Source organism: Prionailurus bengalensis, chromosome C2 (assembly GCF_016509475.1).
Source record: "Prionailurus bengalensis isolate Pbe53 chromosome C2, Fcat_Pben_1.1_paternal_pri, whole genome shotgun sequence".
Lineage (NCBI taxonomy): Eukaryota > Metazoa > Chordata > Mammalia > Carnivora > Felidae > Prionailurus > Prionailurus bengalensis.
In genome coordinates this window covers 147,507,902-147,526,033 of record NC_057350.1, presented here as the reverse complement: position 1 = coordinate 147,526,033, position 18,132 = coordinate 147,507,902, and the positions used below count along the sequence as shown (strand labels likewise).

The 18,132-nt window shown below is 45.8% G+C and overlaps 1 protein-coding gene across 2 annotated transcripts in view; it reads right to left on the bottom strand.

The window, feature by feature from the left end:
• The window catches only part of TGFBR2 (transforming growth factor beta receptor 2), a 91,491-nt gene that overhangs the window by 44,970 nt on the left and 28,389 nt on the right, over positions 1-18,132 (bottom strand). For both annotated transcript variants that reach the window (XM_043595600.1, XM_043595599.1), the window contains exons 2-3: positions 8,004-8,172; positions 2,400-2,590 (exon numbers count right to left, since the gene is read on the bottom strand). In XM_043595600.1, coding sequence (XP_043451535.1) covers positions 2,400-2,590; positions 8,004-8,172 — 360 coding nt within the window. The remainder of the gene's footprint in view (positions 1-2,399; positions 2,591-8,003; positions 8,173-18,132) is intronic.

Here is an 18,132-nt window from a genome sequence, read left to right as displayed (position 1 = left end):
GACAGAGAGAGAGACAGAGAGAGAGAGAGAATGACAACATAGGCTGGGGTGGGGCAGAGACAGAGAGGGAGACAGAGGATCCAAAGCAGCCTCTGGGCTGTCAGTGCAGAGTCGGATGTGGGGCTCCAACCCATGAACTGTGAGATCATGACGTGGGCCAAAGTTAGACACCTAACTGACTGAGCCACCTAGGTGCCCCTGAAGTCATTAATATCTTAAAAGCTTATAGTAATACAACTATATATTCAACTTTGAGGCCATTTACTAACTTTTGTCCCTTCTGGACAGAATAAACTCTTCCACTGTGGATAAAACCAGTTTGCAAAAGGAGAGAAGTTTCATCGATGGCAATCAACCTGTTTGGATATTCTACTATTAGAGATTAATCCCTTCACCTTAGACTGGGAGTTCTTTGAAAAGGTGAACTACTTGGGGAAGGTTCATGTGTTAAGTCAGTATATCAGGTGTTACCATGCTTTAGTGTGATTTAACACAGTTATATCTTCCCACCTAACTCAAATTACACAAGAAAAATGAGACAAATGGATCATAGGATGAGAAAATAGGAGGGAGGGGTGATTTTCCAAAGTGTTGTGCTGACAAGATGAACGTGTCTGACTCTGTACAGAGAATCTGGAATAGGTAAGGGGTTAGACAAGAAGAGAGGAATGGGAGTTGGCGAAAGACACAGAGAGAGAAAAAGGTGGGTCAGCAGTGCTCATGAGCACCATACACAAAGCATGAGACCCCGTTTTCCATCGCTGCGATACACATAGCAGCAGGGATGCTGCGTAAACCCAGAACTTGTGTTCTAAAAGGATTTTTTATTGAATCAGACCTCCTTGGGGCTGAAATCTCTCTTACAGAAATATTAGCACAAATGTACAAGACGTTTTTGCAACGATATTCAATGTAGGATTAAGTGGAAAAATGGAGACAACTAAATAATCTACCAAGAGGGAATGGTTAAATCAGTCATAGAAGATAATCCACGTTATGGAACTTCTAGACAATAATTAAAAGGCATGCAGTATATCCATATGTATTGTCTTATTTAAAAGGAGAAGTAACGGGGCGCCTGGGTGGCGCAGTCGGTTAAGCGTCCGACTTCAGCCAGGTCACGATCTCGCGGTCCGTGAGTTCGAGCCCCGCGTCAGGCTCTGGGCTGATGGCTCAGAGCCTGGAGCCTGTTTCTGACTCTGTGTCTCCCTCTCTCTCTGCCCCTCCCCCGTTCATGCTCTGTCTCTCTCTCTGTCCCAAAAATAAATAAAAACGTTGAAAAAAATTTGAAAAAAAATAAAAAATAAATAAATAAATAAAATAAAAGGAGAAGTAACGGGGCTGGGTGAAAAAATACTGTCAAATAATATTTATAGTATGATCAACTATTTGCACTGAAAGGTGAATGAGGGTATGGGATGGACAGATGGATGGATGGATGGATGGATGGATGGACGGACGGACAGACAGACAGATGCATGGATTGAAGGAAGGAAGGAAGAGAGAGGGGGAGGAAATAGGGAAACAGAGGAGATAAGGAAGGATAATATGAATGGATGACAGAGGCAAGTAGGCATCAAACAAACTATTCATATTGATTATCTACTGGGCTGGGAGTGAGGAGAGGAAACTTACGTACTTCCATTTAAAATTTTTATAGGCTGTGGATTGTCTGAATTTTTGATAAGGAACACATACTATTTTTGTGGTTAAAAATCACTGAATAGTGGTTTACACTGAAGGAATAGTGTGTGCTCTCTTTTTAAGCTGAGTGAATGTTGAACTTCAAAGATGGGGGCAAGACTCTAATCTCATCTTTCCCTATAAACCCCGGGTCATTATTTTCTGTCTGCATTTCAGCTCTCCTCAGAGACGGGGCATTAATCAGTACCCTTCAGACAAATCCTGAGAACAGGTACACAAGACTTCTTGACTTAATTCAAAGTAAGCCTTCAGAGTAAGGCAGCCTCCTCCAATCTCTAGACCAGTAGTTCTCACATTTCAGCGGCATCAGAATCACCTGGGGGGCTTATTCAAACACAGATTGCGGGGCCTGCACCCAGCGTTTCTACTTCCATAGTCTGGGGTGGGGACCCGGAATCTGCGTCGCTGACAAGTTTTCAGGTGATGCCGCCACGGCTGCTCCGGGGACCGCACGGAGAGCCACTGATGTCGGGGAAGAAACTATTGGTTGCAGGCCAAGAAGAACGTGGGCCCTATGAGCCAGATTGGCTCTGGGCCAGGACCAGCCCTGTTACTCCTTAAGCACCTCGTCCCGCCAGGTGCCTGGTTCCTAACCCACAGAGCGTAAGCTCCCTGTCTAGTCCCAGAAGGATGGAGCCTGAGACTCTGGACACAGAGGAAGCGGGGCTCCGGACACTTAGGGGAAGAAGACTCACCTTCTGAGAAGATGATGTAGTCATTGCATTCATCGGTGCTACAGGAACACATAAAGAAAGTCTCGCCCAACACCTTTTTTTCCTTCATAATACACTTGGGAGAAGCAGAGTCTTCAAGAGCAATGCCATGGTAGGTAACCTTGGGGTCATGGCAAAGCGTCTCTAGGGTTATGTTCTCATCGTTCTTTCTCCTGGGGTGCAAAGGAGAGAAAAAAGAGGACGGATAAATACGGTCTTCTGGGCAGAAAAGCAATCTGGCCTGTGTTGCCTTCACAAAGGTGTTCTAACAATGGCAGCTGGCTCCTGTTCTCCAGCACGAACAGGCTGTCCTCCAGTCCCCTGTGCTTTTTCTGCTCATTTTGGCTTTTCCATTGCCTAGTCTCAAATCCCATTTATGTCCGTAAACACGAAGGCTTTCCTCGGAGGCTGTCCTGCCGGAGAATCGGACACATTATGTCTTAATGAAATCAGTAGAAAGGAAGGCACAGTAAAGGGAAGACTTCGAGGGACTCAGGATTAAACCTTCCATCCTGAACGCACCACCGGGCTCATGCCGTATCCCCAGTTTATCTGGCAGGATGAGGGTCATGTCTAGCTTCTACAATGTTCTCACTGGGCCCCAGAGCACTATGAATGAGGGCGTGTTCCGTGTCAGCCGATTGCTGGGCTGAGCAAACGGAACAAACTTCCTAGAGGAAGGACTGGCAGTTTCCCGACTCACAGAAAGGGAAAGAAGAGGAAAAAAAAAAAAAGAAAGAAAACACACGGGAAAGAATTGCAAGGTGTTCTTCATGTACAGTTCGGTGAAATAGTTTATGCTGTCTTCAATTATTTCTACATTTAGCATCCCTTCACATCACATATTTGAAGCCTGACTCAGCGAAGGGCTCAGAGAATCTCCCACGTGGCATTTTACTTAGGCCCTAGAAAATGCTCAGCTGGCTGTATGTGTACATTACATTTAAAAGTGACGTGATTAGGGGCGCCTGGGTGGCTTGGTCGGTTGGGCGTCCGACTTGGTTCAGGTCATGATCTCACGGTCTGTGAGTTCGAGCCCCGCGTCGGGCTCTGTGCTGACAGCTCAGAGCCTGGAGCCTGCTTCCGATTCTGTGTCTCCCTCTCTCTCTGCTCCTCTCCCATTCATGCTCTGTCTCTCTCTGTCTCAAAAATAAATAAACGTTAAAAAAAATTAAAAAAATTAAAAAAATAAAAGTGACATGATTAATGTCCACTGTCATAATTGCAAAAGCCTACATGAAACTCTGGCATCCTTGAAAATGTGCACCATTCTCTGCCTGTTTCAATCTGCTCCTCATAAAGTTGCCATCTTGGAGGACTGTGTCCAACACCAAGGTTGGTTTGACCTCTTTCCTCCCATCTCTGACCTCTTCAGATGCAAAATACGTGTGGTCTTGAAAGGTAGTCTCTATATCTGGAGCGGGGGTTGTCTAGGGAAGGGTCAATAAGGCCTCAATGACCATCAATTTGCAAATATAATCTCCCGTGGGAAGGATTCTGAATGCATGCGACTGAGTGCACACGCGTGCCCACATGCCCACACACACTCACCAGCTGCTCCCCTCCCGGCAACAAGCTCACTGCGTGCAGCAAGGCAAATGGGAGGCAGGTTGGAAGCAAGAAGCAGCTGAGGCACAGCCCTCACCTGGAAAACAGGTAGGCCATGTCCACAGGGGAAGAGCAACTTTAACAGTACCACCGCTAGGGTGTTAAATTCCAGGACACTAATGGGCAATATGTCAACAAGGATAAGAAGAGCAGAAGTAAGGGTACAGATAGAACGGTCCAACCAGGAATACAGACAGCGTGTCTGGCATCCACGCAACCTAGGGTCGGCTCCCGCAAAGGCAAACGGGCCCGCGGCGAGAGAGCTCAAGGGTTCTGGAACTAACACTCCAGCAGGCACGAGAGAAGCACGCCCTTGCTGAGCAGGTCCCTCCTGGTAAAGGAAATGCCACAATCGGAATCCTTACTCTAGGGTGGCTAGCAGGGAGCAAAGTGAAACCCAACTTGGCACGATCACACAACGAACCATGCCTATTTAAAAAACCCACTGATCCTTCACCCCAAAGCTACTGAAAGTCTTGGCAAAAATGGCAGGCATGAAGCAAGAGCACCTCCCTCCCTGCCCCCACCGCGAGGGGGTGTGTGTGTTGTGTGCGTGCCCAGAGATGGTTGCTTTTTGGTTCGGGTAACAAACTGAAGGCTGAGTCTTCTGTGCCCCCCAAGTAAAAGTAGGGTGTCTCTTCCTTGTGAAGCTTCTAGAGCCCAACGAATGGACGGAGGAAGGAACTGTGGGCCGTGAAGGAAAGCTGCCGTATAATCCCTGGGCAGCTCCTGAGCCTCTTGCCTGCCATCTCCTCGCTGCTTAGAGAACTAAAATTGCAGAGAGGAAATTCAATTAGAATACTTGAGTCTGGGGAAAGTCCTTAACTGCTTTCTCCACTCACTCCTGTAACAGTGCTCCCTGGCAGGCAAAGCCAACTCTGAAAAACATCTTCGGATACAGTTGAGCATAGGAAGGGAGAATACGATGGAATAAATACAGACTTCTTTGCGCTGAAACATTTGCTCTGAGCCATTAAAGGGGTTTGTCAACATCCACTCAAAAACAGAAACACAATAATGAAATTAACTTTGGGTCCAAATTATTTTTATCCTTGGCAAGAACGTACGCGTCTGACACGGTATGGGGGCGCAGCTGACATCAGTTAAACGAACAAATGAGTCAATGAATGAATGAAAAGAACACCACGACGAAAAGGGCACTGGCATGCATGAGCAGGGGTAGAGCCTTTCCGTTTCCACATCTGGCTGTTAGCTGGGCTTCCCTGGAAACGGACCTTAAGGTGAGATTTCTGCGAGTTTCTGGAGAGGCACCTGTAAGGGATGAAGGAAGGAGCACTTCCCACAGCAGGAGCTGAGCCACAATGCAGGTCACAGCAAATGACTCCCTGATCCCTCAGAAGATGTAAAGCTAAGATGGCCAGTCGGGGCGGTCCCAAAGGAGGCAACGTGGCCTGGCATTTTGGACCCTGGAGTCAATCGGTCACGGGAGGCTGGCTCCCCATGGGGAGGGGCAAATTTGAGCAGAGGCCACGTGAGGGCAGAAGCTCCAGTCAGTGGAGGGAGGGAAATTAGCTGGAGGGACTCGGGTGATCCCTCAGCGGCGACTGGTGCCAGCAACTGAGGGGGTGAGGGCTTCAGTGCGGAGGAGGGTGGGCAAGATGTGCGACAGCACCTCTCACTTCCCTTTCTCTTTACCGACACTCCACCCCCACGGGAGGATTTGTCTTTGCTGAGCCAGGTAGAAAAACAACACTGGTTGTATTAACTCTTCATGGTGGGCACACCAAGGAAACAGGGAGGTCTCTTCCCCGCTACATGCTCACATCCTCTGAGACAGCGAGTAACGCCTCGTTCCAGAGATTGGAATTTCACAGCGACTCGATTCACGTGCCATCAGTGGGGCTTGGACCACAGGTCAAAATATCTATCAGATGAGCCTGTCTGGGGTCGCAGAAGTAAACTCTCACGTCACGGTGGAGATTTAAGTAAAGGTGATCAGCAGAGACCAGACGCAAAGGAGGAAGCTTTGAGGCCATAACAATCTGGTGCCTCAATCTTTCCTGCATTAGACTTGATGGGTGGTCCCCCAGCCTCCACTGCACTTTGACTCCTCAGACGAGGAAGCCTGTTTGGCTGGCAGGAAACCACAAGTGTGAAAATGTTCACACTTATACTGCAGACCGATCCCTTGTTCATTTGACGGATCCTCTTTCTGCCCTTCAGAATGATGGAGAACGAGTTTATTATAGTTTCCCCTTGAGCAGCCATCCAACGTCTCTCAACAGAGCCCATGTCTTTACTGGACTCACCACGTCAGATTGTGAGGAACAGCTGACACATCACAAGCTTCCTAAGCCTGCAAGCGTACCGGCCCCTCTTCCTCTGAACACGCTCTCTGTCAAAACCCCTTTCGCAAAGACGGTGCTCAGAACTGGACCTGATGAGGTTGGCAGGTAGAGCAAGCCGTCACGACAGCTACTGGCTGTTAACATTCTTGGAGTTCTTAAGAAACTCGTTCATCCCCTGGTATGTATCGAAATTTGCGGGGCACCTGGGTGGCGCAGTCGGTTAGGCGTCCGACTTCAGCCAGGTCACGATCTCATGGTCCGTGAGTTCGAGCCCCGCGTCAGGCTCTGGGCTGATGGCTCAGAGCCTGGAGCCTGTTTCCGATTCTGTGTCTCCCTCTCTCTCTGCCCCTCCCCCGTTCATGCTCGGTCTCTCTCTGTCCCAAAAATAAATAAAAACGTTGAAAAAAAAAAGGGAAAAAAAAAGAAATTTGCAAGCTTTTCAGATCTATCATCAAGGCTAACTGTATGTGGTCTGGAGAAAGTCTCAAAAGACTTTTTCTCCAAAAGGCGGTGGGGTGGGTGGGGGGTGGTGCAGGGAGACATTTGGGTTTATCTTCTCATTCGCCAGGATGCCGGGGTGGCTCAGTCGGTTAAGCGGCCAGCTTTGGCTCAGGTCATGATCTCACACGGTCTGTGAGTGCGAGCCCCGTGTCGGGCTCTGTGCTGACGGCTCGGAGCCTGGAGCCTGCTTTGGATTCTGTGTCCCCCACTGCTCTCTGCCCCTCCCCCACTCGTGCTCTGTTTCGCTCTCGCAAAAATAAATAAATGTTAAAAAAAACTAAGAAAATATATAGATAGATAGATACAGATATTCTCATTTGCCAACTGGCCAGGAAACACATAGGTTACTTAAGAAAAAATTGGCTGACAAATTTAAAACATCAGAGTAAGTCTGCAAATGCTGTATTTCATTAATGAATTTATACATTTTATAAAAGAGGACTCTTTTAATCTCTATTTTCCTTTTATCTCTTGCTCTTACTCCCAATCCCAAACTATGAATGAATCAAAGGATTTATGAGCACCGTGTGTGTGTGTGTGTGTGTGTGTGTGTGTGTGTGTGTGTGCGCATGTGTTGAAGGGGGAATGAGAGAGATAGAAAGAGAGAGAGAGAGAATATGAAGGGAATGTGACCTAAGAAACAAGCAGTTCTGATCCCAGAGCAAGATGGATTATTTAGGCCAGTGATACTGTGAGTAACATGGCCAGGACTTCTGACTAATGAATGGCCTGTTTTTCTGGTTCTCCTAAGAACTTTCCTGTTTTTGACAAGGTCTTTCCTCTTTACACAGCCACCTTTCATCCCCTCTCCTCCCATAAAACAAGACTGACATTGCCTCAGAGAAACAAAGCTCCTGGTGTCACTCTGGGGTACCGAGCGGGAGGTTGTCAGTTAAAACGACAAGTGGCAAATGTCTCTCCTTCATACAAGGAAGGGGTCCCAGACTTATTGTAAATATTTAAGGCCATCTTATACACTGTCACGCCCACATGTAAACAGATCCACAGGGGTGTGTATGTATCTGAAAACATACAGAATATCTCCGGAAGAGAGGCTGCCTGAGGGAAAGGGACAAGTCAGGGGGCCAGGGGACACCCTGACTTTACGCACGGCAGCGCGCATCACTTAGAAAAGAGAGAAAAGGCAGATTTTTAGAGGCCACCTTACCAGACGGCCAGACAGACTTCATGTGGCCTCTCGCAGATAGACGTGATGCTGCAGTTGCTCAGGCAGGATTTCTGGCTGTCACAGGTGGAAGATCTCACATCACAAAATTTGCACAATTGCGGAAACTTGATGATACCATTGTTGTCGGTGACCATCATGCCATTGTTAACTGGAGAGGGAAAAGCAAGACACGTTAAATGAGTATCTAACTGCTAGGCAGCCTGCCAGCGAACCCCTGATGATGTGTTGCAATTTCGAATGAAATAAAATAATGCCTTTATGTCAGATCAGAATTTCCTTCACACAGGCGATTCGTAATGAAAGCCATTTCAGGGTGGCGGTGGCCGGGGCGGGGGGACGTCTGAGTAACTTCTTGATTTTGTCAGTGGTTACCTAAGGCACTCTATCTACAAACAATCATTCCATCCAGAAACAGCGAACTGATCGGTCTACTGCATAGTTCTGGGTGCTGGAAGCACAGAGAACACTACCTTAAGGAAACCATCATTTAGCTGAGTAGACAGACAAGGAAACAAATGAGGGCAGGGTAACCCAAAATAGAAACACAGAAGATACAGGATCCTAATGAGGGCCACCACTTAGATGGGCAGAGAGAGGTCACAATGGAGCAGAGCTGTGCGGTACAAAAGCGTGTTGGCCAACTCAGAGGAGACACTGTAGGTGAGGCAGGACACTGCCGTCAGTCTCCTCACCTGCATGGGAAGAGCTACAAGGGCATTCTTTGCAAGAGACTGGTTCTAACTTCTCCCCATTGCCTTGAAGGAAATCAGTTAATCAACCAACACTGACTGTCTCTGAGATAGAATCCCCAAAATTGGCAAGGCTCCAGGCGCCGGAGTCCCGCAGGTGAGTGAAAGGTGAGTTCTACCTCAAGAATCTACCACCTGCTATCTCTCTGACTTTATCCACCGCCACACCCCCACCAGCTCCTTCCGGCCTTCCCCGGAAGAAGCCGAGTTCCTTCCTCCCCAGAGCCTTTCACTTGCTATTCCCTTTGTCTGGCTTTTTGTCACCTTCCTGGTCTCCAGTTAATGTGACCTCTTCATCCTAAAGCAACCCACAAGTAACTACCACAGAATTCTGTTGTATCTCCTGCACAACTATCTCAGTCACTTACTTGCTTACAATCTATCCACCAAGATGCAAGCTCCGTGAGCTTTCATCTGCCCTGTCTACACACTGTATCTCTAGTGCCAAGAAGACGACCTGCTACATAGAAGGTATCCAAAGTATTTGTCAGATGACTATGTGAAGAATGAATACACAAAGGACTAACTATAAGGAGTTCACGTTTGACTCTTTGTATCAAGTGGGAAAGGATACATAACTTCTTCCTTAAGATTGGGGGGTGGCGGGTGTGATTATACATGCAATATTCATTCACAGTCATCAATAACATATTGAAGACAGACTGTTCTTTGCAAGACACATGCTGCATGTTAACAGACCATTAAAAAGGGGATAACACTACCTTCCCCTTATTTTTCCTGCACGAGATCCATTTCTACTGGCAAAAGTGGAAGTTCAATGGATGAGTTTGAGAGTCAAGAGAAGTAAAACAAGGCTACTGCGGGTTGCGGGGGGAGGGCGCCTGGGTGGCTCAGTAGGTTAAGCATCTGACTTCAGCTCAGGTCATGATCTCACAGTTCGTGAGTTCGAGCCCCACATCCGGCTCTGTGCTGAGAGCCTGGAGCTTGAAGCCTGCTTCAGATTCTGTGTCTCCTTCTCTCTCTGCCCCTTCCCCACTTGTTCTCCCTCCCTCTTTCTCTCTGTCTCTCAAAAATAAATAACATTAAAAAAATAAAAAATAAAGACAAGGCTACTAGGCATTTGGTCAACAAACATGAACTCAGAGACACTTAACAACTGGACTAAGAAAGATCAGGTGCCTAGACCACCTGTAGCACCATATCAGTCACTGGCCATTAGGAAGCTGGGAGGTACGTTTCTCCCAGGGATCGCCCTTGGAAAGGCCTGAGGAGAGCCTCCCCATCTCCTCCCTGTGTCAAGCATGCTCCTGCCTAAAGCCAAAGGAACGACTTCATCACCCACCCCCTGTCTCTCCCTGTCCCGTGAATTTCAGATTTCTGTCATCCACACTTTGCCACGAAACCCTCTTCATCACTTGGGCACAGCACCTGTTTCCTGGGTCTCTAAAAATACAAACATATATAAATTTAAGATTTGCTTTCTTGTGGTAACATTAAATATAGAAGAAGAAGAAGAAAAAAAAAACCAAACCCATTCATCCCTCTCAGGCCTCAAGTTCATTTCAGGAAGTATATTTTTAGGCAACAAACTATTTTGAAATTTGTCTCCCAGACCCAGAGCTCTATGCTAAGCTAAAAATACAGGCTAAAATGCTTTCTGAACCTTGTGTTCAATTTGGGACTAACACGACAATGAATATATATATATATATATATATATATATATATGTGTGTGTATATATATATATATATATATATATTTGCAATAGTTAGATTTGGATCTATTTATGAAATAACTAACTTAACCCTTTAGATTTCCCTATAAGACATTTGTAAAACAACAAAAAGCTGGGGCATGTTGTATTTATGTGAATTTTTTTTTTTTTTGGTATAGAGTATGTTTCAGACAGACAAACATGCATTTGCCAGAAGCTTTGTTCTTTTTAAATATAAAATGAAGCCTCCATGAAATGGAATTAAGCCTTCTAGCATTTTAGGATTTTAGCCTGTATTAGCGGTTACCGACTTTGAGGGCATGTCAGAATCAATCACCTACGGAGCTTTTAAAAGATAATGAGGCCCAGGTCCCACCTCCAGATACACTGATTTAATTATGCTGGAAGGCAGCCTGAGCATCAGGATTTTAAGAAGCTGCCTGGATGATTCTAACGTGCACCCAAGGCAGAGAATCCTGACCTAGAATTAACTGAAAACAACATGACCGGCGCAAAACAAACAACCCTCCCACCACACACGCACACACACTTGCGCACACACACACATGCACACACATACACACGCGCGCGCGCGCACACACACACACACACAACTTCTGTGACCGTAATGGAGCAGCCCCTCCATAAAGCCAGGAGTACCAGCCCCTAAAAGGAGTCCTTCTCAGGGATGGCTAGTGCTTTTCTAACACACGCTAAGAAGTGTGAGAAAAGTCAGGAGAGAAGTGCAAACAGTGAGTCCACTGTTGGAAGCCACCAGGGCAGCCGCAGACCTGTTGACAAGTAGAAGGGCTTTAGATCTGATGCCTACAAAGCACAATCAACAGTGAAGACACCAAAGAGGGCCATCAAAGAAGAGAAAGGCTAGAGAAGGGCCGCCAAGCCACACAGCGCTGGGGGTGGCATTCCGACCGCAGTCTGTGCAAACGGGGCCCCTGGAGACATGCAGGTCTACAAAGCCGGTTGCCTACGGCAAGACCCAGAAAGGGAAGGCCTTTGCAATGAACCCTGGGAAAAAGGCAAACAGCCAACTTCACTCCCTACTTGGAGGTACAGGTGTGTGTGTGTCGGGGGGGGAAGGGACCATTTACAGTGGGGATTCATACACATCAAACACCTACTGTGCACCAAAGGATGTTAAGTTATCACATATCGCGTCGTAAGTACCCAGTGAAGAGGCCTCATCTTTCTCTTTATTATTGTAAAAGCGACCACTGCTAAGGTGAACAGACTTTTTAAGGTTGAGCAGCTGTTTTTTATGTTTTTGTTTTTCTGAAAAATTTGAAAGCCTTTACCCGGGGCATATTCACTATAATTTCTTGCCCTCCCTTCTCCAGCCAGCCACTCCCTATTCACCGACCTCAGGAGGCTCCCTACCTTGACAACTCCAGGCAGCCTGTAAGCATCAGCCTCTGCTTTAGGCCAGTGTTCTCCCTTGTGAATACGTGTGTTGGTGGCATAGAGCGAAATGTCAGGGGCAAAGCTTCTCTTAAGCTTTGTTGGAGGTCATCTAGTTCTGCTAAAAACTTTATGAAGTCACTCTGAAGAGATGGGGGAGACATACTTAGGACGTTTTGGCTATCATTTCAGAGGGCTGACTTACAGACTCCCTGAAGACCCACAAGCCCCCCACCGCCGAAGATTCCAAGGACTAGCCCAGAGTCCTCAAGAATCACCGATAGCACCCTAAGTAGCACACCGCTATTCAGAGTTGGGGGGGGGTTCCTGGGGGGGGTGCAGGAAGGGCCCTAGTGGCTATTCACCACGTGCATGATTCCATCTGTGCATTCCAATCAACAGAAGAAGTTACCATTGCAACCTCAGGTATCAAACATCTTATGTTTGTGAATACGTGTTTGTGAAGCCAAAGTAATGAAAGGTGAGTGGATATATGTGAATCGCCAGGGACAAAGATATTACCCTAAACACCACAACAAAAGCCACCTAATTAACCCCACAGTAGACCCTAACCAACTTCCAAATTACTTCCAATTCGGGTTAAATTACCCTCCTGCATCTTTAGTTAATATGTTCTCATATTAGTGAACATTTTTAGTGTCTCTATGCCCTCTGTGCACAGCTGACCATCTTCAGGGAATTTTCTACCCATACCAGGCAAATCAGCTATTCATAATGTCCCCCCAGAAAGAGGTTCCAATAAGAACATCTCTCACCTAGAAAGTCATTTGCTAAAGGAAGTGAGCCTGGGTAGCCTCCTTCAGCATATGATGGGGTCACATGGCACACCGCATTTCACTTCTCTTCAAACAAACCCATGAGTAATACCAAGACCTTCAGTCTAGGTCATACTGCCTTCCTCATTTTAGGGCCCATTTTCCCCAAACTCATTGCCTGGAGACACAAGTTCCAGGTCTTGAGAATATGAATTGAGTAAGAGCTTAGCTGTGTCTATTTCTGGAACAACCCTGTTGTCTTTGAAGGTTAGTGATGAGCAGCCTACTAAGGCTTAGATTTATTCCAGATAAATATTAGATATGACTATCGGATAGGAATTCTTAGTCCGTTATCTTTGGAATGGTGGCAACTGTTAACTGAAGTACTAGGTGAAATCTCAAGATTCTACACATAATCTTAAACACTTTGCCAGAAATGCACTCCCGTATGTTTGAATTCATGCATCTATCTCTTGTCGCCTAGTGATGCGTTTTGGGGGGCACCTAAGAATGAATTCGTTCTACAAACACCTGTGGAGGTCTTGTTTAGTGCTATTTATTTCAGAGCAGGACCACTAAAATTGATACAATTACCTGCAGCATCTCAAAGAATAATCCATGGCAACTGGTGAACAGAACTCCACATGCTTCTGAGAAGTGCTTCTCAGATGTTACGAGGGGCACAAAGATTTGGGGAATATGTTTAAACCCCCAGGTGTGGGATACTGTATTGGCTCATGCAATTGTGGGGCTTGCAAGTCCAAAATTTAGAGGGCAGGCCAGGGCTTGGAAACCCAGGCAAGAATGAATGCTACAGCACTGAGACAGAATTTCTTCTCGGGGAAACCTCTTCTGCTCCCAAGGCCTTCCAACTGGTTGGATGAGGCCCAATCACATTACCCAGGGTAATGTGACTTGACTTAGAGTCAACTGATTACAGTTGTTAATCACATCTGCAAAGTACCTCCACAGCAACACCCGGGTTAATGTTTGATTGAAGAGCTGGGCCCTGTAACCTAGCCAAGTACTCATTAAACTGAGCATTACAGGGAGAAACTGAGACCGTTCCCAGATTCTGCTGATGCCGCTGGTTCACGTGTTGAGGAGGAAGGCTAGGGGGAGCCCAGTTTTTACCTGGCCATTATTTCCCCTTCTCCACTCATACTGGACCCAGCGAAATTAAATACCGCTCCTCACCTTTTTTACAGGCGTGTCTCATCTTACAGTTCTTTCCATCTGCTTTTCTCTTGAGTCTGGCCTCTTAAACGATCACAGGCCCAGAGGCTCTGATCACCATATGGGCCCAGAATTGAAAGACTTGTTCTCTGAAAGAAGGTTTTTAATTGCAGTTGGCATTTCGGAGTCAGACACTGAGGCGACCATCTGGCAGACAGCCGCCATGGTCTGTGATGCTGGCAACAAATGCCCCACGGCCCCCGAGACCAGGTGGGACAAGCAAGTGTATTGGCCCGTCACACACGTCCTCCCTCCAGAACAAAGCAGCAAGTCAAGCAGCCTCAGAGCAGGCCCTTCGTAACTCTTCACGGAAGAAAGACATTTCCGAGGGAATAAAATACTTTGGCCTATGACTATAAACAAACAAATAACACCTCGTGATTAAGTCGAAGATATTTTAGGAATATTTTTCTTCTCTACAGCATAGCTGGAAATCGTAACACGACATAATACCTCCTATTTTAGTTTTAAAAGTATTTTAACCGCCATTCCCTAAGTAATTGTAAATATCTGGAGAGCAGGGGAGGTGGGCTCTTCTTCAAGTGATAGTCCCGCACGGTCTCTGAAGGACCAGGATGAGTCCTAGAGAAACCATCACTTAGTTAACTTGGAGACCAGAGTATGGGCAGGAAAGAAACAGAGACAAGTGGCCTGAATACATCAATTCTTTTCGTGCAAATGTTCTATGATAATACTTTCAAAAAACCTTCCAAGGATGACCGAAACAATACTCGAAAATCTCTCTGAAATGGCAGAAAAGTCATTCTAGTCAAAAACCTAATAAGAAAAGATGTATCCTTTCACATTGAAATTGCCTACCACATGGCCAACCTTTAAGGATCTGTCAAGCGTCTGTGATATTCTCCACGTCCCAAGAGATTTAAAACAAACATCTGCCCTCCTGGGGCTTACCTTCTAGTTGGAGAAGCAAAATTATCAAATGTAACTGACTTGTCTTTAAATGCAGGCATGAAGTCAAAAAAAGGAGAGAGACTGGCACAGGAATACCCAGTTTTATGGGGGGTGGGGGGTGGGGATCGGTCCTTGAAGAATGGGTGGCTTTGGCAAGGGAAGGACAAAAAGGCACTCTGCGGGGCGCCTGGGTGGCTCAGTCGGTTAAGCGTCTGACTTCGGCTCAGGTCATGATCTCATGGTCCGTGAGGTCGAGCCCTGTGTTGGGCTCTGTGCTGACAGCTCGGAGCCTGGAGCCTGCTTCGGATTCTGTGTCTCCCTCTTTCTCTCTCCTCCCCTGCTCATGCTCTGTCTCTCTCTTCTCAAAAATAAATAAACGTTAAAAAAAATTTTTTTTAATTTAAATAAAGGCACTCTGGGCTGAGCAAATAGCTCAGACCAGGAGAGTCTGAGCAGAGATGAGATCTCTGAAGACAGAGAATCATTCATCAAATAGGCATCCTGCATTTGAGTGGCACATGCATGTTCTGGTGTGTATGCTATTCACAGGACTGGCTTGATCAAGTGAGATTTACAAAAGGCAAGGAGAGTTGGGAAGGCAGAGCAAAAGCCCCGGGAGCAGAAGCACAGGAGGCAAGAACTGAATCTCAGACGTAGTCTGCCTCCCCTCATAGTAGAAATATTCTAATCTAGAAATGAACTGAAGAAACTCCAGGCCTGGTTTAAAAACTTAAAAGTCAGGGGCTGGCAAGTAAACTAATGAATCTGGACAGTTGTCAACCATCCTAATAAAACTCCAGCCTAAATTCACTAAAAAGTAGGTAACTGTGAATAAATCGGAGAGGAGGTGTGTGTGTGTGTGTGTGTGTGCGCGCGCGCGCGCGTGTGTGTGCCTGTGTGTGTGTGTGTGTGCGCGCGTGTGTGTGCCTGTGTGTGCCTGTGTGTGTGCGTGTGTGTTCCCTCCCTTTTTGACTTGTTCAGTGGAGGAAGTTAGCTTTGAAGGTTTGGGTTTCTTTATTTTTTTTTTTTTCTTTAGCCTTTTTGGCTAAAATGAGTCGAATTGTTCACTATGGATTGTTTCAAGGAAACTGCATAAACCAATGTAGGAACTTGTATTCACCAAACAAATAAATGAAGGGATTAAGCTATGTTTCAAAGAGATTAATCCAATAGGGCATTTTACATTGAAAACTTGACTGTACCTTTAAAGGAGGATTTTAAAATTCTGATTTACAGGGAGATTTTTTAAAGCCATATATAGACTAAAACAAGTTGCAGCTGAATGGAAAAGTAATTGGCGTTTTCTAGTGGCAAACATAAAATAACTGAGCTAGAGTTTGATTGCAAACTTCTCAACTGAACACTCCCCAACCCCTATAGTTCCAAATAGCTCCCAATATGCACACTCTGTTTTCCTGCTTAGCCCCGAATTTCTTGGATCACTGAGGATGAAGTGCAGCTTGAGTTCTCCGAAAACACTTGCTGCATTTGCTTTCTTTTGCGGGGGGGGGGGGGGGGGGGGGGGGGGGGGGGGAGGGGGGGCGGGTATATGTCCCAGAATCAGGCCACATATCAGGTGACAAAACCCACACATTTTAAATGACTCTTGCAGATGGAAATATCTATATTACTGCCAAAGGCAGTATTTCCGAATACTAGAATTTTTGCCACAAAGAGCTGAAAAACTCTTAGCTCTCTCAATCATCTTCTTTAATGTTTAACAGGGATCTAGTAGAAAAACAGCCCCCAGAAAGCTGGGCAGGGGTGAGCAGTTGGCAACAAATGCCACTGTCCACACATGGCGATTTTAGTTTACCATTAAGAAAGCTGATTTTCACAGTGTGTTTATCTGGCAAAATCTTAACTCTAGAGACTTTGAAATGAGCCAACACCAGGAGAATGCAGGGGCTGGGGTTGAGGAAAAGAGGAAACCAGTTGAATAAATTAAGCCACAACAATGCAAATGGGATACCATACCAAGTGAAAGAGTACAATTTGACACCATTTCACATACTGTCAAAATAACTATTCTGCTGGGAAATGCTTTAAAGTTAGTTGGTGCTTTATGTAAAGTAATAGTCACTGAGAAAACAATTCTCCCTCAGTTGATGTGACTTGGATGGTATACCGTGACAACAAGCAAAAGCACCCAGAGATTACTGCAAATAAATATGATTAACTCTCTTGGTGACAGTCAAAACAGCATTGGTAAATAGCCTGGCAGAGGCACCATAATGAGCACACGATTTATGGAGTGCTATAGCATTCCAACTCAACTCAAATAATTACGAGAAAAATTAGCCGACATAAGCAAACATGCATTACCTATCTGCTTTGTGAGCGGATATTAAAGCCTTATGGGGGTGCCTGGGTGGCTCAGTCGGTTAAGCGTCCGACTTCGGCTCAGGTCATGATCTCACGGTTTGTGAGTTCGAGCCCCGTGTAAGGCTCGGTGCTGACAGCTCAGAGCCTGGAGCCTGCTTCGAATTCTGGGTCTCCCTCTCTGTCTCTTTGTCCCTCCCCCACTCATTCTCTGTCTCTCCTTCAAAAATAAATAAACATTAAAAAAATTTTTTTAAAAGAACTCTTATGGAAAGGGTGGACATTATGAGACATAACCCTTTCTTTTCAAGATGCTTACAGTCCTGTAGGGAACCAAAAAAAAAAAAAAAAAAAAACACAAACAAACAGTACTTATATGATTTTTATCAAAAAAACTTTGGAAATGGAAAGGCTCTTCAGTTTTGTGAAGTATGTGAAAATACTGGTCAAAGCAGATGATTCAGAGGCTCATGCTCTGGAAAAGGGCTGGAAATACGATAGCACTCAGGTGAAGTACTTCTTTAAGGGGTGAGGTTCGAGATGCTTGGTTTCTGACACCCAAATAAGCTGGCAGTAGACCAGACTGAGAGACGTTAAAGCAGGGATTGCATGAGCCACATACAGTTCACAGATGTGTTCTGTTTGGCCTAAACTCTTTTCTTTTTAAAATGTGAACCAAGTGAGGCTCTTAGGTAGCTCAGTAGGTTAAGTGTCTGACTCTTGATTTCAGCTCAGGTTATGATCTCATGGTTCACGGGTTCAAGTCCATGCTGTGCTTGACAGCGTGGAGCCTGCCTGGGATTCCCTCTCTCCCTCTTTCTCTGTCCCTTCCTCACTCTCTGTCTCTCTCAAAAGAAACAAATAAACGTAGAAAAAAAACGTGAACCAAGTTTTCTTTTAAAAAAAAATTTTTTTTAACATTTATTTATTTATTTTTTTTTAATTTTTTTTTCAATGTTTATTTATTTTTGGGACAGAGAGAGACAGAGCATGAACGGGGGAGGGGCAGAGAGAGAGGGAG